At 43.5% G+C, this 26,688-nt stretch overlaps 1 protein-coding gene across 1 annotated transcript in view; it reads right to left on the reverse strand.

The window, feature by feature from the left end:
- Positions 1-3,226: 3,226 nt before the first annotated feature.
- The window catches only part of BMPER (BMP binding endothelial regulator), a 492,812-nt gene continuing 469,350 nt past the window's right edge, over positions 3,227-26,688 (reverse strand). Inside the window, exon 15 of the mRNA XM_077269281.1 lies at positions 3,227-6,146. Coding sequence (XP_077125396.1) covers positions 5,965-6,146 — 182 coding nt within the window. The 3' untranslated portion in view covers positions 3,227-5,964. The remainder of the gene's footprint in view (positions 6,147-26,688) is intronic.

Below are 26,688 nucleotides of genomic sequence, written 5' to 3' on the forward strand. Positions count from 1 at the left end.
TCTGGTGGTGTATTATCCTTCGTTATATTTCTCCTTCCTATATTTGTATTGTTTTGCCCTGTGCACATTATAGTGTTTTCCTGTGTGTCTGCGGCATGGTGTGTTTTTTAGTTTTCCCTGTCTGTGCCTTCTATAGGGGTTGGTGAGAGGTCTTATCACTGGGTGGCGGGTGGAGGTTTCAACTTAGTACTGAAACAGGACTCAGGGTCAGGCCTTGCGGCCCAGACATGCACACCTTCAGTGTAAACTCTGGGAGAGGGACAGACAGGGTTTCCCTAGTTTGAGGGATATTGCAGGGGCCCGGGTAATCAGCTGTAGTCTACTCAGTACCCCCGTGACACACGCATGCCACATGTGTCCCACAAGTATTACACACACTGACACTGACTTCTTATGTCCCGGAAATGTCAGGACGTGTGAAGGAGTCGTTATACCGGGTTTTTACGGTTGGCTGCTGTCATACGCTAAAAAGACGCTTTTTATTTAAAAAAAATAGCTTTTGCATCACCATATTTTGAGAGCAATAATTTTTCCATATTTTGGCCCACAGAGCCATGTGAGGTCTTGTTTTTTGCGTGACGAGTTGACATTTTTATTGGTACCATTTTCAGGCACAATAAAAAATTTTTATTGCTTTTTATTCCAATTTTTGGGAGGCAGAATTAACAAAAACCAGCAAATCATGAATTTCCTTGTGGGGAGCATTTATACCGTTCCGTGTGTGGTAAAATTGATAAAGCAGTTTTATTCTTCAGGTTAGTACAATTACAGCAATACCTCATTTATATTTTTTTTTATGTTTTGGTGCTTTTATACATTAAAAACTATTTTATATCAAAAATAATTATTTTGCACTGCTTTATTTTGAGAGCTATAACATTTTTATTTTTCTGCTGATGGAGCTGTATGGGGACTTGTTTTTTGCGGGACAAGATGATGTTTTTAGCGGTACCATGATTATTTATATCTGTCTTTTTGTTTGCGTGTTATTCCACTTTTTGTTCGGCACTATGATGATAAAGCATTGTCTTTTGCCATGGTTGTTTTTTTTTTATGGTGTTCACTAAAGGGGTTAACTAGTGGGATAGTTTTATAGGGTGGGACATTACGGACGCGGGGATACAAAATATGTGTACTTTTATTGTTTAGATTTTTTTTCATTTAAATATTTATTTAGTGATAGAATAAATACTGATTTTTTTTATTTTTTTTTAATTTTTAAAAATATTTTTACATTTTTATATATTTTTTTAATTAATTCTTATTTTTACACTTTGTCCCACTATGGGACACTCATTTTTGGCAGGCTGATCACATCTATAGCAGGCAGAGCTGCATGCTATAAAAGCTGTCAGCGCTGCAGCTTCTATACACTGACCTTAGAGACTTCCTGACATGCACTGCACATGACAGGAAGTCTCTCAGCTCTGGAGATGTGGATGTCATCATGATGACATTGGGTCTCCATGGCAGCGATCGTGACCCTGTGTCATGCCTCGGGGTCTCCGATCCAAAGGCAGAGGGGCTATCAGCCCCTCTGCTGGCTCCGGAATGCTGTGATCGTGTCCATGACTGCTACTGGCTCTTAGTACCGGGTGTCAGCTGTGAGAATCAGCTGACACCCGGCCCTGATCGGCCGCACACCACCTGCGTACTATCCCATCCATGGTCATACTGGCCCAGCCCACATGGATGGGATACGGGATAGTACGTCTGGTATCAGAAAGGGGTTAAGGGTATATCTTGCTATGAGCAACATTCATCACACTGTGTTATGCTAGTTAAAAGTTAGCAGCCATTAGCCTCCCCAACATGTTTCACCATGCGGCGTCATCAGGGGTTGGAGGCTGTAATTTTGTGTTATTGATTACCTTATGCCGAATCCAAGACAGTATAATTTAGAGGTATTTAGCTGGCACACCAAATTTAATCTGCTATATAAGCTGACTACTAAGCCGACTAAGCTTTGTATGAGTGTCATATCTTCCTTTTTGTCCCATGAAAAGATCTAATAAAATATTTCAAAAATTTGAGGACTGTTCTCACTTTTATGATATACTGTATGTACAGGGTGGTTGTCTAGGATAAAAAATGCACAGAGATAAGGATTGTAAAGGATGCCAGTTATATAGATAAGTGTAATGCACAGTGTCTGGCTTACAGCCTACCCGCAAGACAATGAGCTATTATTTTCCTTTGGGCCTGTTTTTTGGCTGCTGGAACTTGGGTATTAGTCAAGGTGAAAAGTTCCAAATATCAGTCATTTATGCAGCAAAAACTCTGCTAAAAAGTTGAAGATGAAGAGAAATTTCACCTTTCAGCATGACAAAGACCCTAAGCATACCTCCAAATAAACAAAAGAATGGCTTCACCAGAAGAAAATCTAAGTTTTGAAATTGGCTAGTCAGAGCGAAGACCTGAACCAATTTAAAGGGAACCTGTCACCCCCAAAATCGAAGGTGAGCTAAGCCCACCGGCATCAGGGGCTTATCTACCGCATTCTGTAATGCTGTAGGTAAGCCCCCAATGTATCCTGAAAAATGAGAAAAATAGGTTAGATTATACTCAGCCAGGGGCGGTCCCGCTGCGGCGGGCATCGCGGTTCGGTCCAGCGCTTCCCATCTTCTTATGATGACATCCTCTTCTTGTCTTCACGCTGTGGCTCCAGCGCAAGCGTACTTTGTCTGCCCTGTTGAGGCCAGAGCAAAGTACTGCAGTGTGCAGGCACCGGGAAAGGTCAGAGAGGCCCGGCACCTGCGCACTGCAGTACTTTGCTCTGCCATCAACAGGGAAGACAAAGTACGCCTGTGCCAGAGCCTCAGCATGAAGACAAGAAGAGGACGTCGTCCTTTGAAGACGGGAGGCCCCGGACTGGACCGCGATGCCCATCGGATCGGACCGCCAGCCCAAATGAGTATAATCTAACCTCTTTTTCTCATCTTTCAGGATACATCAGGGGCTTATCGACAGCATTACAGAATGCTGTAGAGAAGCCCCTGATGCCGGTGGGCTTAGCTCACCTTCGATTTTGGGGGTGACAGGTTCCCTTTAAAAATCTGTCAGGAAATGGAAAGTGAAAAGAGGGGATATCAGTTCAGCAGCTTGTCTGGCCGTGAATCCTCACACGGAGCCACCCTGGTCCGGAGCGTAGTTCACAAATGAAAAAAGGAAGTATTCTCCAGCAATGGACATATAAATAAAACTTAGTGATTATTGTAAAGTCATTATAAAAGCTTGGACAAATGCATACCACAGATACTCTGGAGGCAAAACAGACGCTTTTCGACAGCTAGGTCATAGTAATGGTTTGATGGAAAAAAAAACTGATATGAGATTCTATAGAACATCCCTTAGCACACACCAGATCTAAATAATTACAGTATATTCCTGGTAAAAATTAACCCCTTGAAGTGCTGTGTAAAATGGAAAAGAGATTAAAAAAAATCTATGAATGGATGCTTTAAAAACAGTTTGGAAACTCTAATAACTGGAATCTGTTTATCAAACTGAAGTATTAAATCCTGTGTTATGTTTAAACCCAGAGGTATTCTAGTTTGTAACTTAAAGATGCAGAAGGATTACCAATATGAAAATAAGCCATGCAGATAGATTTGTACCCAAAAAGATTCCTAAAAGATGTCATTCATATTAAAAGGACCAGCCAAAAACAGAAAAACAACTACCCAAAGTACAAAAATCTGTATAATAATCAATTTTTATTAAATATATACACAACTAATTTCAAAATGCATTAAAAAGTTTAAAAAGGTTAAAGTGCAGAGGCAGACATTCTGGTAGTACGTAGTAATGTATCAATATCTTTTTCCAAAAATGCTCAGTCTATGCAAGAGTTATCACATCTTCTCCATGGAGCAAAAAGAGTTAAAAAAAAGTTAAAGCCCACATGGAGAAATATATGAAATAAATTAATAAAACGATTAAGTCATAATAACCTGACCCAGTAATCATTGTAATCATAAATCCACATATTTGTATGTATTACAGTAATATCGCCCCCCAGTGTGGTGATTACAGATATACACAAATATTTAGGAGGCAAACAGAAAAAGTACAAGTAATGCTATTGTACAAATAAGTGCATAGATGCATCGAACCAGTATAGATCATCACAAGTGCAATGAATTCAGAAAGAATATCAAGAACACACAGAACTAAATGTCAAACAGGCATGATAACATAGGTGAACATGGCGGAACATTAAAGAGAAGATGTAGGAGAAATAAACACATAATTACCATTAGACCATCTCTGGTGGTAATTATCAGCTTATTATGTGATTATTTCTCCTACATAGTCTCTGTAATGTTTCTATCTGATCTTCTATAGTTACTATATACAGTACTATAGTTATATACTATGTATCACCAGAATGTCTGTTTCTGCAGTTTGTTTTAATGCATTTTAAAATGATGTGTGTATGTATTTAATACAGATTGATTATAAGGCTGAAGTCACATGATTATATATTGTATCGTGCGAGAAAATTGGGCCGATTATGCAAATGACACTGTGCTCAAACTCTGCTGAGTTCGTGAGCCAATTGTCAGTGCTCTGTGCTCTGATTGTCTTGCATGAAAGAATCACAGTACAGGTGCAAAGGAGACAGGGAAAGTAATTTCTCCATCTGCTCCATTGCCGGCATCTGTGGTATATGGACTGCACTTTGATGACATCCGAGTGCAGTACGATGTTTCACATGCACCCGTAGACTTGTATAACTGAGTGGGATGCGATTCTTGGACGCAATCGTTGATCTGAGCTGCCTCATAGAATAACACTGGTCCGAGTGCTATGCGATATTTTATCATATAGCACTCAGCATTGTTGTACGCTCATGTGAGCGAGCCCATGTACAGATTTTTGTACTTTGCATTAATTATTTCTTATAGTTTGCTTTCTTCTACCCAAAAAAGCCTAAATGCTGTTATAAATGCAAGGGGTACTTCAAGAAGTGGTTTTTGCTATGTAATCTGAGGACAGCATGATGTAGGGGTTAAAACACTGAATTCATGCAACTTCTAGACCATCCACACCTTCTCCTGTGATTAGCAGCTCACCGTCAATAGACAATGCACATAGAGAGCATGGTGTGGGCGGGGTTAGCATTCTCAGCTCCGCTGCATTGCTAAGTCTAAAAACTCTGATTATGTCACAACTGCTGCATCCAGTAAACTAAGTGATACATCTTTGGAATCAGGATCTCTTTTCCTACATTTTGATTCTCTCAGATAAAGTTGCAAAAACCTGGTGACAGATTCCCTTTAAGGATGCTCATATGTATGCAATCATAGAATTTTAGTTCTTTATTTTGCTTCCTCCACCATTAAAAAAATAAGTTTGTTTTTCTATTCATTTGTATAGAATATGGGTGTTATTAAAGGTGTACAAAGTTCTGAAATGATTCTTCCTGGCATTTAAAAATGGGTGTGTAGACTTTTTAAATCAACAGTATGATTATGTATATGAGCAAATCCTTTACTTGGCAAATCTTCGATGTGGGTTTCCAGTTATGACTGTAAATTCAATCTGAATGTTGAAATAAATTCAGTTTGGCAATGGCTTCTTCCACAAACAGCCTTTTTCGAAATGAGGATGAGAGCTGAGCAGCACATTTTCTCATGCCACTATATTCAATTAGAAACATCTGTTTTATTTATACAATTGTTCAAATAGTTTAAAGGATAAAATCCTAAAAATAATACATAAACATTATAGCAAAAAATATACATATAATAATTTGGTTTTCTTTGCTTATATAAACGCTGTATAATTTGTATTTATATTTATATATATCATATTTATATTAGTCACTTGTGTCCATGTGTGTGAATGCTTCAGAATGTTTTAATTTTACAAGGTCCATATCCAAACAATTAAGTCCTTCATTAACTGAAAGTTTTATGGAAACCCTCAGGATAAAAAGTTCTAGATGAAAAATCTGTGTCACCGCTGAGGACAGAGAGCTGGCTTGATGCATTTTCCTCGATGAAGTACTAAATTAGCTGGGCAGTGACAACCAGCCACACATGGTCTTGTACACGGACCAATTTCATTCCAGTTTTCACATGACTTTAGGCAACCAGGACCACAGGTGTCGTATACTGCTCCATGTTTGCACTGGGTTGCTGCAAGAAAGTAAATTGCAATAATTAACGGGCATAAAACAGACAAATATGTTGCAAATTGAAAATGTTGGAGTAAAAGGACATTCCGTTAAAATGATCTTCAAATTTGCCATAGATACTTGTAACAAGATTTCAGAAGTTTGTAATCTCAGGCTGATTTTGGGCAATAGACATTTTTGAGCAATGCCAAAGTGGTTAAATTCTAACATACTAATGTTTTACACTAAAATTAAGGTAGCCTGAGATTACATACTTCACTGGCCCCCACTGATCTTCAGATACATGATAAGTGTCCATCCTCGAACAACCCTTTTATGTATTATATAGTGCCTTGCGAAAGTATTCGGATCCCTGGAACTTTTCAACCTTTTCCCACATATCATGCTTCAACATAAAGATACCAAATGTAATTTTTTGGTGAAGAATCAGCAACAAGTGGAACACAGTTGTGAAGTTGAAGGAAATTTATTGGTTATTTGAAATTTTTGTGGAAATTCAAAAACTGAAAAGTGGGGTGTTGACTAGTGTTGAGCATTCCGATACCGCAAGTATCGGGTATCGGCCGATATTTGCGGTATCGGAATTCCGATACCGAGTTCCGATATTTTTGCGATATAGGGAATCGGGATCGGAATGCATATTCATGTGTAAAATAAAGAATAAAAATAAAAAATAGGGATATACTCACCCTCTGACGCGCCCTGGTTGTAACCGCTGCAACCGGCAGCCTCCGTTCCTAAGAATGAGCGAGTGAAGGACCTGCGATGACGTCGTGGTCTTGTGATTGGTTGCGTGAGCGGTCACATGAGCGGTCACGCGACTAATCACAAGCCGCCACGTCATCGAAGGTCCTTCACTCGCTCATTCTTAGGAACGGAGGCTGCCGGTTAACACCGCTAGGTCCAGGGTCCGCCGGAGGGGTGAGTATATCCATATTTTTTTTTTATTCTTTATTTTTTACATGAATATGGATCCCGGGGCCTGAAGTAGAGTTTCCTCTCCTTCAGACCCTGGGAACCATCCAAGATAGCTTCTGATACTTGTGTCCCATTGACTTGTATTGGTATCGGGTATCGGTATCGGCGATATCCGATATTTTTTGGATATCGGCCGATACTATCCGATACCGATACTTTCAAGTATCGGAAGGTATCACTCAACACTAGTGTTGACTGTTATTCGGCCCCTTTACTTTCAGTGCAGCAAACTTACTCCAGAAGTTCATTGTGGATCTCTGAATGATCCAATGTTGTCCTAAATGCCTAATGATGATAAATATAATCCACCTGTGTGTAATCAAGTCTCCGTATAAATGTGCCTGCTCTGTGATAGCCTCAGGGTTCTGTTTGAGAGCATCATGAAGACCAAGGAACACAACAGGCAGGTCCGTGATACTGTTGTGGAGAAGTTTAAAGCTGGATTTGGATACAAAATGATTTCCAAAACTTTAAACTTCCCAAGGAACACTGTGCAAGTGATCATATTGAAATGGAAGGAGTATCACACCACTGCAAATCTACCAAGACCTGTCCCTCTAAACTTTCATCTCAAATGCAGCCAAGAGGCCCATCATCACTCTGGATGAACTGCAGAGATCTACAGCTGAGGTGGGACAGTCTGTCCATAGGACAACAATCAGTCGTACTCTGCACAAATCTGGCCTTTATGGAAGAGTGGCAAGAAGAAAGCCATTTCTCAAAGATATCCATAAAAAGTGTTGTTAAAAGTTTGCAACAAGCCACCTGGGAGACACACCAAACATGTGGAAAAATGTGCTCTGGTCAGATGAAACCAAAATCGAACTTTTTGGCAACAATGCCAAACGATATGTTTGGCGTAAAGGCAACACAGCTCATCACCCTGAACACACCATCCCCACTGTCAAACATGGTGGTGGCAGCATCATGGTTTGGGCCTGATTTTCTTCAGCAGGGACAGAGAAGATGGTTAAAATTGATGGTAAGATGGATGGAGCCAAATAGAGGACCATTCTTGAAGAAAACCTTTTGGAGTCTACAAAAGACCTGAAACTGGGACGGAGATTTGTCTTACAACAATACAGTGATCCCAAACATAAAGCAAAATCTACAATGGAATGGTTCACAAATAAACATATCCGGGTGTTAGAATTGCCAAGTCAAAGTCCAGACCTCAATCCAATCGAGAATCTGTGTACTTAGCTGAAAACTGCTGTTCACAAACGATCTCCATCAAGCCTCACTGAGCTCGAGCTGTTTGCCAAGGAAGAATGGGAAAGAATTTCAGTCTCTCGATGTACAAAACTGATAGAGAAATACCCCAAACGACTTGCAGCTGTAATCACAGCAAAAGGTGGCGCAACAAAGTATTAAATTGAAGGGGCCGAATAATATTGCACGCCCCCCTTTTCAGTTTTTGAATTTCCACAAAAATTTAAAATAACCAATACATTTCGTTCAACTTCACAATTGTGTTCCACTTGTTGTTGATTCTTCACCAAAAATTTACATTTGGTATCTTTATGTTTGAAGCATGATATGTGGGAAAAGGTTGAAAAGTTCCAGGGTCCAGGGAGCAAAATACTTTCGCAAGGTACTGTGTTTATAAACACAGTTTTTCTAGACGTTATTTCATTACATATAATGTTACATCTAACAGATGAACAATTGGAAGTCATCATTTAATCCTTAAATCCTAGATTATACAAGATATTTAAATTTCTCCTAACCGTGATGTTTACTGCAATCCAGATGAGACAAAACAATGGTGGAAAGTCTGTTTTTCCCTATTCACTCCATATAAAAAATATAACAAAAATAAAAAACAAATTATAGGCATCCCAAAATGGCATAAAAAACAATACAATTCCTGCCCTCCAAAAAAATTCTAGTAAACCGTTTTAAAGCATTGCAAACATATATAAGTTTGTTTTTGTGCTTTTTCCAGGTTTATGTCACCATCATTAAAATAATGACATAAATCATAAAAAGCAATATAACTATTAATGGTGCTATATTAATGGTGCTATAATAATAATAATAATAATAATAATATCTTTTCTGATTTGATGATGTAAGTTTTGTCTAACCAAATACTTCTTCTGTCAACATGTTCTGAATATTCTTCTTTCTTGAATTTAATAGCCACTGGGGCATAATAAAGAATAAATTGTTACTCAGGCACCCTGCCAAAGAGCACAGGGGATCCATCGGGGGACACAGAACAGTTGCAGGAGCTACAAGAGGTTAAGACACAAAGAGGCCAAAGCAAATGAAACATCTGAAAGTGTGATTTACGCAGGGCAGAGGCGGCGCTGATGTAAATACAATTCTGTATATTTTACTCTGACAATGTCAACAAATTATATTTTACCGAGAAATGAGCCCACTGAATATGCGATGAGAGAATGCTTTCTGTCACTGTCACTTAATTGAATGCATTCTCTCCAGCCACAGTGACACCATTTGTTCTACCTGGCACATACTTATTATAATGGTGATAAAGTATATTTGACATCATTCTGTATGTTTGCAAGGTCATTTGATTTCTGTATTCCAGCTTAGCCTAATAAATTATCAATATGGTTACAAGTGATGGGGATGAGATGACAGATAACTGAATACAATATTTAGATATTTATTCTTTTTGTATTGGCCAAAAAGAAAAAACATAGAAAAAAAACATTAATGGCCATAAGAATCCTTCATATCTAGCTTGGTTGCTGCATTTTAAAAACACAGAAAATAAGTATAAAGGTGGAAGCATATTTTAGGTTTCCTTAACATGCTCTATTTTTAGGTTTTTAAAAAATCCTTGAATTTTATGTTGCCATATCCTGAGCCATATTTGATATTTTTTTTGTTAATCGACCTTTGAGTGTAATATGAAATGTATTGCGTTTTTAAGCAAAATATTTTTATTGTGCAAAAGTCATAAAAAAAAAAAATCACAAAACACTATAGACATTAGAAATCGCAATAGTCATGTTAATGTGGAGAACAAACATCTCATTTATCCAGCATGGCGAATAAATAAAAAATTAAGACAAAGTGTAATTGACACTGTAAAACATTTGAAATCCTGTTTTGGGTTTGTGCAGACAATGTCTCTTTAAGGGCTCATACCCATTTGCGAGAAAAAAAACGGTCTGATTTCCGGACCGAAAAAATGGATGAGTGCTATGTGAGTGTCATGTGATTTTCGTGCGATTTTTCCAGGGAACATCCATATGACATTCTTGTACAATCCGTATGCAATGTGATTTTAACATGAGGTTTTACATATAGCAGTTCTCTCTATGTAAAAGCTCATATTAAAATCGCATTGTAAAATACAACTGCACACATCGTTTTAATACCAAGTAATCTTCAAAACACACACATATATATACCATAGGATAGATAGATAGATAGATAGATAGATAGATAGATAGATAGATAGATAGATAGATAGATTAAAAGCTGGCAGATGCCGAGTACAGTATAGAATAGAATAGGTTAGAATAGATATATACACATAGTATAGGTGTATATATACTGTATATATACAGTATATATATATATATATATATATATATATATATATATATACAGTATATATATATACGTCAGTGACACACATATATATATCTTTATATTTTATAGATAGATAGCAGAATAGGCAATAATTCATTTGTCGGCTTCTGCAAATTCATTTCAGAAGCCGACAGGATAGGAGACATGGTTTACATACAGTAAACCATTGCAGAACAGTTAGGCTATGTGCACACGATGTGGAATGGGGTGCAGAATTTTCTGCACAAAATCCGCATCTCCTGGCAGAAACCGCAGGTGCAGATTTGCCGCGGATTTTATGCGGATTTTGTGCAGTTTTTATGCGGAATTGATGTGGATTTTGTGCGGATTTTATGCGGATTTTACCACTGCGGATTTCTATAATGGAAGGGTGCAGAAACGCTGCAGATCCGCACAAAAGTAGTGACATGCACTTCTTTTAAATCCGCAGCGTTTCTGAGCGCATTTTTCTGCACCATCTGCACAGCTTTTTTTTTTTCACATTGATTTACATTGTACTGTAAATCACAGTGTTGATCTGCAGCATTTCTGCGCGGAAAAATCCACTGCGGATCCGCACTAAATCTGCATCGTGTAGACACAGCCTTAGATTTATATATGTCAGTGACTAATGCTGTTAGTAGTATGTGTGTGTAAAATTTGGGATCTGTATGTATTTAGTTAAAAAAAATTTTCATGGAAAAAAATGACGTGGGCTCCCATGCAATTTTCTGCACCAGAGAGGGAAAACCAGTGAGTGAGGGCAGATATTAGTAGCCTAGAAAGTGACCATGGTTATTGCCCCCCCAGCTTAAAACATCTACCCCAGCCACCCAGAAAAGGCACATCTGTAAAATACGCCAATTTTGGCACTTAGCCTCTCTCTTCCCATTGCCCTGTAGCGGTGGCATATGGGGTAATAAGGGGTTAATGTCACCTATGTATTGTAAGGTAACATTAAGCTGACTTAGTAATGGAGGGGTGTCAATAAGACACCTATCCCTTAAAAATCCTATAGTTTATAAAGGGTTAAATAAACACACAAACATGCCGGCATGAACTCATATGAGCCCTTCAGCGTGGGAAAATCAGCTGGCATTTTCCCACGCTCAACAGTTCATTTGAGTTCATGCCGCCAGGGAACGCAGCTTTGGTGATGTCACCGCTAGTCACTGAAGCTTCGCTCCCAGCCTTTCATTCATTCCTCAGTAGTTTACAGCCGAGAGCGGACGCATTAGCAGCGCTCCCGGTTGTAAACTGTACATTCCCCTAGATATGGATTACTGTGTGGGACTGACTATACGCCCAACAGGTATGGGTATATTTTTAGTTTGTTATGTTTTCATTTTTTACAGGAGATCAAGGGCTTCGCTTGGAATACCAGTACAATAAAATGGTCAAACAGTGTTTAGTGTTTTATTTCATTAAAAGACATTATTCTGCATGTGCATGTGTTTATTTAACCCTTTAAGAACTATAGGATTAGTAATGCATGTGTGTATTATTGACAGCTTTCCACCACTAAGCCAGTTTACTGTCACCTTACAATACAAAGATGACATTAACCCTTTTTACCCCATATGCCACCACTACAAGGCAGTGGGAAGAGAGAGACTAAGTGCCGGAATTGGCGCATCTTACAGATGTGCCTTTTCTGGGGTGGCTGGGAGCAGATGTTTTTAGCTGGGGGGGCAATAACCATGGTCCCTCTCTAGGCTATTAATATCTGCCCTCAGTCACTGGTTTTCCCTCTCTGGCACAAAAAATTGTGCAGGAGCCCACGCTAGTTTTTTCCGTGCAAGCATTCTTTTATTAAATACATACAGGTCCAAAATTTTACACACACACACTACTAACAGTATTAGACACTGAGATATATAAATCTAACTGTTCTGCAATGGTTTACTGTATGTAAACCATGTCTCCTATCCTGTCGACTTCTGCAATGATTTTGCAGAAGCCGACAAATGAATCTGCTATCTATCTCTCTATGAAATATAAAGATATATATATATATATGTTTGTCACTGACATATATATATATATATATATATATATATATATATACATTCTATGTGTATATATATATCTATTTATTCTATTCTATTCTATTCTTAACAGGTCAGTGTGTTTTTACTGTACGCAAGACATGAATTGCCGGCTTTTCAAATGACACCAGTGCGTAAAAATCGGACAACACTCACATGGTGCGAGTGCTGTGCGATTTTTTTCTTGCACCCATTGACTTGCATTGGCGAGTCTCATCCGAGATACGCAGCAAATCACAGCATGCTGTGATTTTTTCCTCAGTCCGATTTCTGCTGAGAAAAAAAATCGCAAATGAGATGTAACTCATTGAATAACATTGGTCCGAGTGCAATATGATTTTTTATCGGATTGCACTCGTCCGTATTTCGCAGAAGTGAGTATGAGCCCTTAAAGTGGATTCCACCTAGGATCCTCCTGGAAAAGTGACACAAAACCACTAAAACAAAATGAACACAGTGCACACAGCAAGGGAAAAATACATTGTTGGTCTTTTGTTAACTCTTTTAACTGCTCCAGGGTTTGGAAACCATGGTGGTTAAAGGAAGTAGAATGTTCTTCAGGTGGCTCAACAGTAGACTTCACTTGCCACTTTAGTGTAAAGAAAAGATGCTGGTGGCAGAGCAAGGCAAGGACACTAGCAGAGTGGCTTTAGGAAGACTGCTGATGTTTCCCTGAACTCTATGCCTCCAGAAGGATGTAATATGCAGCTACCATTTGGGTAGCTTTTTTGCTCCTTTTTTGTTTTGTCTTAGGGCTCGTTCAGGTGTGTGTATAATTGGTCTGTGTGCCCACTGAAAGCAAATGGACTCATTATAGTCAGTGCGTTAATGAAAATGGCCGATTTCTCTGTGTGGACCGACGGTCATTGTGGAAGAAAAAAGCCATAACGCACTACTTTGGTCTATTTTATGGACCATAATAATGCATGCAATAAAAGGCAGTTTTGACATTCGAATGCGGTGAAGACAAGCACACGGAGTCACACATGGAGCTAGTCACGTCAGCAATTTGCGATCATGACTGGCTTGTTTTTTAATACAGTCTTCTGAACCCAGCCTCATTGAGATACTCATGAAAGATAAAATGCCATAACAAGATTATACCCATCACGAAGTAAAAAACTTTATTGCCACATCTTTAATGGATACCAGGTTGGGTCAAATTTGGTGAATGTCCTCGTATTACAGAAATGATAGAGAGATTTATAACGGCCTCCTACACCAAGTGCTTACAAATTTTAGCTTTCTTTGGTGCTTCAAAGAAAATAAAAATGTACTACTGAAAATAGGAAGGAATAAAGGGATCCAGTTAAAGAATACCAATGAAGTTAATGTGCCTAGAAGGTTAACCCAAAAAAATGAAGTGGAGTGTCAGTTGGTATATAAGCAAGGTATAGGAGCATGTTCACACCGGTCATTAAATAAACAAAACCCAAGACAGAAACAAAATTAACATATACCCTGCTGTAATTAAATAAGTAAAAGCAATAGTGCATATGGATAAATTAGGGTACATAGTAAACACCATTTTTGATTAACAAAAAAGTGTAAAAGCCAATCCAACAGAATTAAGGAGTACCACAATCTAAGCTCTAACTAACCTCTAGTATTAACACCTTACCAATGTGTTAAAGTGACATCAATGAGAATAAGGGCAGCGCAAGACCAGGTCTGGAATAGATACCCAGCAAATGGGAAGTTATATAAACGTTATGTCAAGATCAAAAAAAAGGAGGCCACAGCCTCACCTGCACTAAATGCAGAACCTTATCAGGTGTCAAAGTGATGACAGTGTGAACAATGGCATTATGTCCAGCTCAAAGAAAGGGAAAGAGAGGCTACACCCTTACCTGCACTAATATGTTCATTTTGTTTCTGTCTTCGGTTTTTGTCTGTTTACTGGCCAGTGTGAACATGATCCTATTTTGCATACATGTCAATTTATACTGCAGTTCATTTTTTCAGCTAAGTTTCAGGTTTCTGCATTTATTGCAAGTAAGGGTGTTGCTTCCCTTTCTTTGAGCTGGACATAACATTTATATAGCTTCTAGTGATGAGCGAGCCTGCTAATCGAGTATTTTTGTTGTGATCTAGAAAAAATCTTTAGTCGCCACTAGTGTTGAGCATTCCTATACTGCAAATATCGGGTATCGCCGATATTCGCTTTATCGGAATTCCGATACTGAGTTCCGATATTTTTGCGATATCGGATATCGGAATTGGAAGTTCCCATAGTGCAATAATGCACTTTAATGGAGTGTGGGCGGTGCGTGGGCGGAGACTGCATGTCTCTGTGTGGGCGGGGTCTGTGCGGGATTGTGGGGGGGTTCTGTGCATGCATGCCAGGACTCTGTGTGGCATGCCGGGGATCTGTGTGGGCTGCCGGGGCTCTGTGCTGCCTGCCGGGGCTCTGTGCGGGGCTCTGTGCGGGCTGCCGGGGCTCTGTGTGGGCTGCCGGGGCTCTGTGCGGTGTGCCGGGGCTTTGTGCAAGCTGCCGGGGCTCTGTGCAGCGTGTCGGGGCTCTGTGCGGCGTGCCGGGGCTCTGTGTGGGCTGCCGGGGCCCTGTGCTGCGTGTCGGGCTCTGTGTGGGCTGCCGGGGCTCTGTGCGTGTGTTCAGGCATCGTCCGATGGGACTCCAAATCCCATCGGACGATGCCTGCTACAGTGACAGTGCTTGACACATTAGCCAATGATGGGACAGTAGTAGTCCCATCATCCGGCTAATGTGTTGACTGTAAAAATAAAATACTACATACATGCTACATACATACTACATACATACTACATGCATACTACATGCTACATACATGCTACATACATGCTACATACATACTACATGCTACATACATGTTACATACATACTACATGCTACATACATGCTACATACATGCTACATACATACTACATACATGATACATACATACTACATACATACTACATGCCACATACATGCTACATACCTGCTACATACATGCTACATACTACATACATACTACATGCTACATATATGCTACATACATGCTACATACATTCTACATACATACTACATACATACATACTACATACATACATACATACTACATACATACATACTACATACATACTACATACATACATACATACAACATACATACTACATACATACTACATACATACATACACACATACTACATACATACTAGATACATACTACATACATACTACATACAATACATTCATACATTACATACAATACATACATACAATACATATAACATAGATTACATACTCACCATTACTTGTCACTTTGTTCCCCAAAGCCAGTGTCATCTGTAAAAAAGATTAAAATAACAAACAACCAATATACTCCCTGTCCGCAGAAATCCACGAGTGTCCCACGGCGATCTCCCGTGGAGAACGGCAGCATCAGCTGATGCGACCGCTCTCTAGGGGCTTCAGGAACACAATGACGGGAGGAAGGTCTCACTTTATGCCATTGCTGTGTGAGGAATTTTCCCAAGCAGCAATTGACATAAAGTAAGATTCAGAGGTTACTATAGTTCAGTGATGCACTGCAGGAGCCTTTGTCTCCTGTCAGTATGTTACTGAAGGTCCTATAGAGCAGGGACATCACCCGATGTCACTGTTCTATAGGGGAGATCGTCGTGGGACACTTGTTATGAATTGGACTATGGCGGACAGGTAGTATACGGGTTATTATTTTACGTTTTTTGCAGGCGCTGAAGTATGGTAAGTATGGTGAAATTAAGAATATTAAAATACTTTTTTCCTAATGTGTGTGTTTTATTAACCCTTTATTACACAGGTCAACAAAAAAAAATTTTTTTTCTGGTGTCCAAAATATTTTAATGAATTTGGGGTATTTTTGGGGTGCTGATTCTGAATATGCTATCAGTTTTGCCAGATTGGCTCAAGTTTTTGACATTTTTGGTATCTTATTTATAGCACTTGTTGGTAAATGCGACGCATCATCTCATTAATTTCTTTGGATTAGTACTTGAACTGAGCAGTTCTCAATATAGTTTTGTGTTAATTAGTGTTCTAAAAGTTTGTTCATAGCTTGATTTTTGCACTAACTTTATGTTGTTGTCTGTTTTCCAGTGAAAAGCATGAACTCATCAAGAAGAAGTTGTCTTAACGATCCAGACTCATTCTGTTACATTTGTGGTGAATACACACTGCCAAAACATAGAAGAAACATAACAGACTTCGTAAAAAAAGTGTATTTTGCCTATTTTGGGGTTATGCTTGGGGACCAAGACAAGTTTTGGGCACCACACATAGTGTGCAAAGCATGTATCGAATTATTACGAAAATGGAGCAAAGGACAAAGAAAAAGCTTCAAATTTGGTGTTCCAATGGTGTGGAGAGAGCCAAAAAATCATCATGATGACTGTTATTTCTGTGCAGTGCAAGTGCAAGGATTCAATAAGCATAAGAAACGAAAATGGGAGTAACATGGAATCTGCAAGAAGGCCTGTCCCTCATTGTGAAGATGTGCCTGTACCTGTGTTTACCATAATTAACAGTCATCATGATGATTTTTTGGCTCTCTCCACACCATTGGAACACCAAATTTGAAGCTTTTTCTTTGTCCTTTGCTCCATTTTCGCAATAATTCGATACATGCTTTGCACACTATGTGTGGTGCCCAAAACTTGTCTTGGTCCCCAAGCATAACCCCAAAATAGGCAAAATACACTTTTTTTACGAAGTCTGTTATGTTTCTTCTATGTTTTGGCAGTGTGTATTCACCACAAATGTAACAGAATGAGTCTGGATCGTTAAGACAACTTCTTCTTGAGGAGTTCATGCTTTTCACTGGAAAACAGACAACAACATAAAGTTAGTGCAAAAATCAAGCTATGAACAAACTTTTAGAACACTAATTAACACAAAACTATATTGAGAACTGCTCAGTTCAAGTACTAATCCAAAGAAATTAATGAGATGATGCGTCGCATTTACCAACAAGTGCTATAAATAAGATACCAAAAATCTCAAAAACTTGAGCCAATCTGGCAAAACTGATGACATATTCAGAATCAGCACCCCAAAAATACCCTAAATTCGATGAAATATCTTTGGCACCAAAAATGCTGTTGACCAGTGTTATTATTGGATTAATAATGGATAGGCATCTCATTGACGCCTCTCCGTTATTAACCCGGCTTAATGTCACCTTACGATAGCAAAGTGACATTAACCCCTTATTACCCCATATCCCACCACTACACGGGAGTGGGAAGAGAGGGGCTAAGTGCCGGAATTGGCACATCTTACAGATGCGCCATTTCTGGGGAGGCTGTGGACTGGTATTTGTAGCCGGGGGGGCCAACATCCATGGCCCCTCTCTAGGCTATGAATATCAGCCCGCAGCTGTCTGCGTAGCCTTTCTGGCTATAAAATATAGGGGGACCGCACGTCATTTTTTTGGGGGGTCCCCCTATTTTAATAGCCAGTAAAGGCTACGCAGACAGCTGCGGGCTGATATTCATAGCAGGCTACAAATATTGGCCCCCAGCCGTCAGCTTTCCACGCCGTTTTTTCTATTTTTTTTTAAATTCAATGCTCATTAAGGCCTTTTTCATACTTGCGTCGGTACGGGTCCATCGCTATGCATCAGGCCTACGTACCGACGCGCGTTGTGAAATTTGTGTACGACGTGGGCAGCGGATGCAGTTTTCAATGCATCCGCTGCCCATTCTGAAGTCTGGGGAGGAGGGGGTGGAGTTTCATCCGCGCATGCACGGTAGAAAATGGCAGACGCGACGGACAAAAAAGTTCACTTGAACGTTTTTTCATGCCGACGGTCCGCCAAAACACGACGGATCCGTTGCACGACGGACACGACGTGTGGCCATCCGTCGCGATCCGTCACTAGTACAAGTCTACGGGTAAAAAAACGCATCCTGCGAGCACATTTGCAGGATCCGTTTTTTCTGCTATCGTAAGGTGACATTAAGCCGGGTTAATAACGGAGAGGCGTCAATAAGACGCCTAGCCATTATTAATCCAATACTAGTAAAGGGTTAATAAAACACACACACATTAGGAAAAAAGTATTTTTTTTCAGGTGATGTCACTGCTCTATAGGACCTTCAGTGACACACTGACAGGGGACAATGGCTCCTGCAGTGCATCACTGAAGTATAGTAACCTCTGAGTCTTACTTTATGTCAATTGCTGAATTGACAATTGGGAAAATTTCTCACACATCAATGGCATAAAGTGAGACTAGGGACTATTTTCTTTTACAGCGGCGGAGGAATACAGTGCGGAAGGATACCTTCCTCCCGTCATTGTGTTCCTGAAGCCCCTAGAGAGCGGTCGCATCAGCTGATGCTGTCGTTCTCCACGGAAGATCGTCGTGGGACACTCGTGGATTTCTGCGGACAGGGAGTATATTGGTTGTTTGTTATTTTAATCTTTTTTACAAATGACACTGGCTTTGGGGAACAAAGTGACAAGTGCTTGTGAGTATGAACTCTATGTTTAATGTACTGTATGTCTATATGTATGTATTGTATGTAATGTATGAATGTATTGTATGTAGTATGTAGTATGTAGTATCGAGCAGCTGTGAGACATGCCACTGTGGTGACTCAAGCATTTTTTTTGAGCATGCCGAAAATACTCGAATAGGACACAAGCATGCTCGGAAAACAACTTATCCGAGCACAGTCGCTCATCATTAAAAGCTTTCCATTTGCTGGGTATCCAGTTGAAACCCAGTCCTGCTCAGTCCTTAATCAAACTGACGTCACCATGACGCATGGTAAGTAGTGTTGAGCGATACTTTCCGATATCGGAAAGTATCGGTATCGGAAAGTATCGGCCGATACCGTCAAAATATCGGATCTAATCCGATACCGATACCCGATCCCAATGCAAGTCAATGGGACGAAAATATCGGAATTAAAATAAACCCTTTATAAACTTGTAGGTTCATTCTACATGAAGGAAAACAACTAAGAATAATGTAGGATGTATTGGGGGACGTGGCGGAGACATGAAAGGCACAGAGGTGTAGCCCAATGTAATAGAATAGCAGGATTTTGGTTTTTTTATGACGTTCGGCGGTAGAAAGATTTTGACTATGTTAATTTTTTTTTTATTTTGTCAGATATTGATGTTTCACTACTTCCACGCCCTTCACCTTCTTTTTTACTTCTCCCACACTTTCTTCTTCATTATCCTCATCATCAGCTTCTTTGACATCAACTTCTTCACCTTATTCATCTTCTTCTTCATCTTCTACCTATTATTTTTTTGGTTACATTGTTCATATTCTTTTTATTTTACTATTATCTTCATCATATTCTACTTCTTCATCATATTCTTATTTGTGACAGGCATTCCCGTAGTTGTCATCTATAAAAGTTTGAAGATTACACCTTCCGTTCTGCCTGTCACAAAACAGTTACATTTGTCCGCGTTCAGTTTGGCCTGCAGCATCAGGCTTTATCCAGGGGCACCACGAGGAGGAACGGACTCACCCCCATACACTGCTTAGTCTTCTTCTGCTTATAATTTAGATAATATTTTTTGCTCTGATATTTAGTGTTATGCTTAATGTTCTTCTGCTCTTTGTTCTGCAGCCTCTTGTTCTTCTGCTTCTCGGTCTTCCAGGTCGTCGTCGTCTCCAGGGTCGTCGTCTCCGGGGTCGTCGTCATCGGGGTGGTCTTCAGGGTCGTCGTCTCCGGGGTCGTCGTCATCGGGGTGGTCTTCAGGGTCATCGTCTCCAGGGTCGTCGTCATCACGGTGGTTGTCGTCTCTGGTGTCGTCGTCATCTTAGGGGTGGTCTTCCGGGTCATCGTGTTTAGTCTCTTGAATTTGGAAATGTAGCAGAAGGTACAAGAAGGCTGAGAAAATGCCGAGAACCAGCTGATGGAACTGGAACTCGGATGGCTACCCGAAGGTCCAAGAGCCAATGGAACTACCGAGGACCAGCTGACGTTACTGGAACCCGGTTACTAAGCAGGAGGTACCCGTGCTTGAAAGCACTACCAAGGACCACCTGACGTTGGTGGAACTCGGATACCGAGAGGGAGGCACCTAAGCCAAAGGCTCTGCCCGGAACCAGCTGACGGTACTGGAACCAGGATGGGGAGCAGAAGGTACAAGAGCAAAAGACAGTGCCGAGAACCAGCTGACGGTGCTGGAACCCGGATGGGTAGCCGAAGGTCCAAGAGCCAATGGAACTACCGAGGACCAGCTGACGTTACTGGAACCCGGTTACTAAGCAGGAGGTACCCGTGCCTGAAAGCACTACCAAGGACCACCTGACGGTGGAACTCGGATACCCAGAGGGAGGCACCTAAGCCAAAGGCTCTGCCCGGAACCAGCTGACGGTACTGGAACCAGGATGGGGAGCAGAAGGTACAAGAGCAAGTGTCTGCGTGGCTTTTGCAGGACACGATGCCGGCTGCACAGCAGGGGAACAGCTGGCGGTGCTGAACCCCACTGACACATTGGCTGGTGTTTTTCTCTGTGCAGCTAGCAGTACCGGGCCCCAACTGGCGGTGTTAGAGCCCGGGGTCAGCAGGAGGAGGAGATGGAGCAGAGTGTAGGCCGAAGCCTGCACTGGCGGCAGCTTTGGGTCTGTTGTGCCTGCGTGGCAGTTGCAGGACACGTTGCCGGCTGCACAGCAGGGGAACAGCTGGCGGTGCTGAACCCCACTGACACATTGGCTGGTGTTTGGCTCTGTGCAGCTAGCAGTACCGGGCCCCAACTGGCGGTGTTGGAGCCCGGGCTCTGCAGGGGGAGCAGAGTGTAGGCCGAAGCCTACTTGAACCAATTTCAAAGGTAACCTTTAACCCCCCCTCAGGGGTTACAAAGTAGAAGAGCCACAGCTTATGCAGCAGTAGTGCTGCACAAGTCAAAGGTTGCTCTTTTAATTTTGCTCCTTGCACACGCTGAATGAAACACGTATAACATTTAGCCCTTTATACAGTCAAACTGTGTTGGAGGCGCGAGTTCCCTTTGTAATGAGACGCAGCACAGATGTCAAGAATCCCACCTTGGTGCTGGGTGCAGCCTCCTGAGCGTTGTTATTTGCTGTACAGGAGTCTGCGCTGTCGTGTTATCCCCTGGCCTAGCGCTGTTAGCGCTGCCCATCTTCTGACCTCATTTAATGTCGGCCGCTGCGGTTCGCGATGACCATGAATCCCAGCCCCGCGGTGTCTTAACATTGTTAAAACACTGCGGGGCTGTGATTCATGGCCTGGCGCAGCACATATGTTCGCCTCTCGCACTCGGGTCCTTACACCCGCTGCAGACTGTGCGGCGTCAGCTGATCCCTTATCGCATGCCACGGCCATGAAGCCGCACAGTCTGAAGAAGGCGGAAGGAGATGAGGGACAGGCGAAGTGATGCACTGCTCATGCCCATCAATCACACCCTCGCAGTCCCAAGAAATAAGACACCGAGGGGCGTTGTGTGGGTCAGGGCGGCCGCAGAGGCGCAGGCAGCCAAACAATGATGCCAGAAGACGGGCAGCGCTACCAAGGGGGTTGCAGCGTGTCATTACAAAGGAAAGTCACACCCCCGGGACGGTTAAATGGTCACACAGAGGACACATTTCAGACGTGTTTTCAGTTCCACATGTGCGAGGAGAATACGTTTATGAGCCACCTTGCACACATGCAGCATTACCGCTGTACAAGGTGGCCTTAAAAATGTACAAACGCCTGGGGGAGGGGGGACAGGTTCCCTTCAATTTCAGTTCTTGTGTCTGCGTGGCTTTTGCAGGACACGATGCCGGCTGCACAGCAGGGGAACAGCTGGCGGTGCTGAACCCCACTGACACATTGGCTGGTGTTTGGCTCTGTGCAGCTAGCACATCTGGGCCCCAACTGTGGGTGTTAGAGCCCAGGGTCAGCAGGAGGAGGAGATGGAGCAGAGTGTAGGCCGAAGCCTGCACTGGCGGCAGCTTTGGGTCTGTTGTGCCTGCGTGGCAGTTGCAGGACACGTTGCCGGCTGCACAGCAGGGGAACAGCTGGCGGTGCTGAACCCCACTGACACATTGGCCGAAGCCTGCACTGGAGCAAGTTGAAAGGGAAACTTTAACCCCCCCCCCCAGGCGTTTGTAGCTGAAAGAGCCATCGTGTACAGCACTAATGCTGGAAAAGGTAAACTTAGCTCTTTTAATTATGGTCCTTGCACATGCTGAACCTAACACTTATAAAAAGTGTCCCCTCCTACCGTGATACCGTCCGGTAGGTGGAACTTTCCTTTGTGATGTGACGCAGCACAGCCGTCATTCTTACCCCCTTGGCGCCGTGCGCCGCCTCCTCAGCGTTGTTTGAATCAGTCCCGGAGCCTGCGCTCTTAGGTTAGCCCTTGGCCATGCACACATTTTGCGCTGCCCATCTTCTGACATCATTTGGTGTCAGGCTGGCTGCGCCTGTGCGGCCGCGCTGGCCGAGAGCCCGCCACGTACTGTCTTCTGATTTAATCCCACTGGGGGCCTGAGATCCATAGACATGCGCAGTGCATATCTGAACCTCCACCTCTCACTCATCTCCCTACGGCTTCTTCTGACTGTGCGGTGTCACGGCCGTGGCATGCTATTAGGGACCAGCTGACACCGCACAGTTTGAAGAAGCCGTAGGGAGATGAGTGAGAGGTGGAGGTTCAGATATGCACTGCGCATGTCCATGGATCTCAGGCCCCCAGTGGGATTAAATCAGAAGACAGTACGAGGCGGGCTCTCGGCCAGCGCGGCCGCACAGGCGCAGCCAGCCTGACACCAAATGATGTCAGAAGACGGGCAGCGCAAAATGTGTGCATGGCCAAGGGCTAACCTAAGAGCGCAGGCTCCGGGACTGATTCAAACAACGCTGAGGAGGCGGCGCACGGCGCCAAGGGGGTAAGAATGACGTCTGTGCTGCGTCACATCACAAAGGAAAGTTCCACCAACCGGACGGTATCACGGTAGGAGGGGACACTTTTCATAAGTGTTAGGATCAGCATGTGCAAGGAGCACCACGAAAAGAGGCACTTTTTCCCTTTGCATCATTACTGCTGCACAAGGTGGCTCCTTCAGTAACAAACGCCTGGGGGGGGGGGGAAAGGTTCCCTTAAATTTAACTTGTTGTGCCTGCGTGGCGGTCGCAGTACACGTTGCCGGCTGCACAGCAGGAGAACAGCTGGCGGTGCTGAACCCCACTAACACATTGGCGAGGTGTTTGGCTCTGTGCGGACAGCACTTCTGGACGGCAACTAGCGGTGTTGGAGCCCAGGGACAGGTGGAGGAGGAGGAGGTGGAGGAGGTAGGAGGGATTGCCACACACACAGCTGGGGAACAGCTGACGTTACTGAACCCCAATAACAGAGGAGGGACTGTTGACTGTGCGTACAGCACTTCTGGACGGCAACTAGCGGTGTTGGAGCCCAGGGACAGGTGGAAGAGGAGGAGGTGGAGGAGGTAGGAGGGATTGCCACACACACAGCTGGGGAACAGCTGACGTTACTGAACCCCAATAACAGAGGAGGGACTGTTGACTGTGCGTACAGCACTTCTGGACGGCAACTGGCGGTGTTGGAGCCCAGGGACAGGTGGAGGAGGAGGAGGTAGGAGGAGGTAGGAGGGATTGCCACACCCACAGAAGGGGAACAGCTGACATTACTGAACCCCAATAACAGAGGAGGGACTGTTGACTGTGCGTACAGCACTTCTGGACGGCAACTGGCGGTGTTGGAGCCCAGGGACAGGTGGAGGAGGAGGAGGTAGGAGGAGGTAGGAGGGATTGCCACACCCACAGCAGGGGAACAGCTGACATTACTGAACCCCAATAACAGAGGAGGGACTGTTGACTGTGCGTACAGCACTTCTGGACGGCAACTGGCGGTGTTGGAGCCCAGGGACAGGTGGAGGAGGAGGAGGTAGGAGGAGGTAGGAGGGATTGCCACACACACAGCTGGGGAACAGCTGACGTTACTGAACCCCAATAACAGAGGAGGAACTGTTGACTGTGCGTACAGCACTTCTGGACGGCAACTGGCGGTGTTGGAGCCCAGGGACAGGTGGAGGAGGAGGAGGTAGGAGGAGGTAGGAGGGATTGCCACACACACAGCTGGGGAACAGCTGACGTTACTGAACCCCAATAACAGAGGAGGGACTGTTGACTGTGCGTACAGCACTTCTGGACGGCAACTGGCGGTGTTGGAGCCCAGGGACAGGTGGAGGAGGAGGAGGTAGGAGGAGGTAGGAGGGATTGCCACACACACAGCAGGGGAACAGCTGACGTTACTGAACCCCAATAACAGAGGAGGGACTGTTGACTGTGCGTACAGCACTTCTGGATGGCAACTGGCGGTGTTGGAGCCCAGGGACAGGTGGAGGAGGAGGAGGTAGGAGGAGGTAGGAGGGATTGCCACACACACAGCAGGGGAACAGCTGACGTTACTGAACCCCAATAACAGAGGAGGGACTGTTGACTGTGCGTACAGCACTTCTGGACGGCAACTGGCGGTGTTGGAGCCCAGGGACAGGTGGAGGAGGAGGAGGTAGGAGGAGGTAGGAGGGATTGCCACACACACAGCTGGGGAACAGCTGACGTTACTGAACCCCAATAACAGAGGAGGGACTGTTGACTGTGCGTACAGCACTTCTGGACGGCAACTGGCGGTGTTGGAGCCCAGGGACAGGTGGAAAAGCAGAGGAGCACAATGTAGGCCGAAGCCTGAGAAAGTCGAAAGGGAACCTTTAACCCCCCCCCCCAAGGCGTTTGTAGCTGAAAGAGCCAGCTTGTGCAGCACAAAAGATGCAAAAGGAAAAGGTGGCTCTTTTCATCATGCTCCTTGCAAACACAGAACTAAACACTTATAAAATGTGTCTCCTGAAACCGTGAAACCGTCCCGGAGGTGGGACTTTCCTTCGTAATATGACGCAGCACAGCCGTCATTCCTACCCCCCCGGCGCCGCGCCCCGGCTCCTCAGCGTAGTTTGATTCCGTCCCGGAGCCTGCGCTGTTATGTTATCCCTTGGCCAGGCACACTTAGCGCTGCCCATCTTCTGACATCATTTGGTGTCAGGCTGGCTGCGCCTGTGCGGCCGAACTGGCCGAGAGCCCGCCTCGCAGTGTCTTCTGATTTTATCCCACTGGGGGCCTGGGATCCATGGCCATGCGCAGTGCATATCCTCGCCTCTCACTCCCCTCCCTACGGCTTCTTAAGACTGTGCGGTGTCACGGCCGTGGCATGCTATTAGGGACCAGCTGACACCGAACAGTCTGAAGAAGCCATAGGGAGATGAGTGAGAGGTGGAGGTTCAGATATGCACTGCGCATGTCCATGGAACCCAGGCCCCCAGTGGGATTAAATCAGAAGACACTGCGAGGCGGGCTCTCGGCCAGCGCGGCCGCACAGGCGCAGCCATCCTGACACCAAATGATGCCAGAAGACGGGCAGCGCTAAGTGTGCCTGGCCACGGGATAACATAACAGCGCAGGCTCCGGGACGGAATCAAACAACGCTGAGGAGCCGGGGCGCGGCGCCGGGGGGGGGGGGAGGAATGACGGCTGTACTGCGTCATATTACGAAGGAAAGTCCCACCTCCGGGACGGTTTTACGGTATCAGTGGACACATTTTATAAGTGTTAAGTTCTGCGTGTGCAAGGAGCTAAACCAAAATAGCTACCTTTTCCTTGTGCAGCATTACTGCTGCACAAGGTGGCTCTTTCAGTAACAAACGCCTTGGGGGGGTGGGGACAGATTCCCTTACATTTCAGTTGTTGTGTCAGTGTGGCGGTCGCATGACACATTGCCGGCTACACAGCTGGGGATCAGCTGACGTTACTGAAACCCAATAACACTGGGTCGTATGTTTTGACTGTGCAGACGGCACTTCTGAGCCTCAACTGGCGGTGTTGGAGCCCAGGAATTTAAGTTCAGGTGGTAGAAAGATGAACACAACAGGAGACCTGGATAACGTATACAGTGACCTAATTATTTAAT

The sequence above is a fragment of the Ranitomeya variabilis genome, chromosome 6 (genome assembly GCF_051348905.1).
Source record: "Ranitomeya variabilis isolate aRanVar5 chromosome 6, aRanVar5.hap1, whole genome shotgun sequence".
NCBI classification, from domain to species: Eukaryota; Metazoa; Chordata; class Amphibia; order Anura; family Dendrobatidae; genus Ranitomeya; species Ranitomeya variabilis.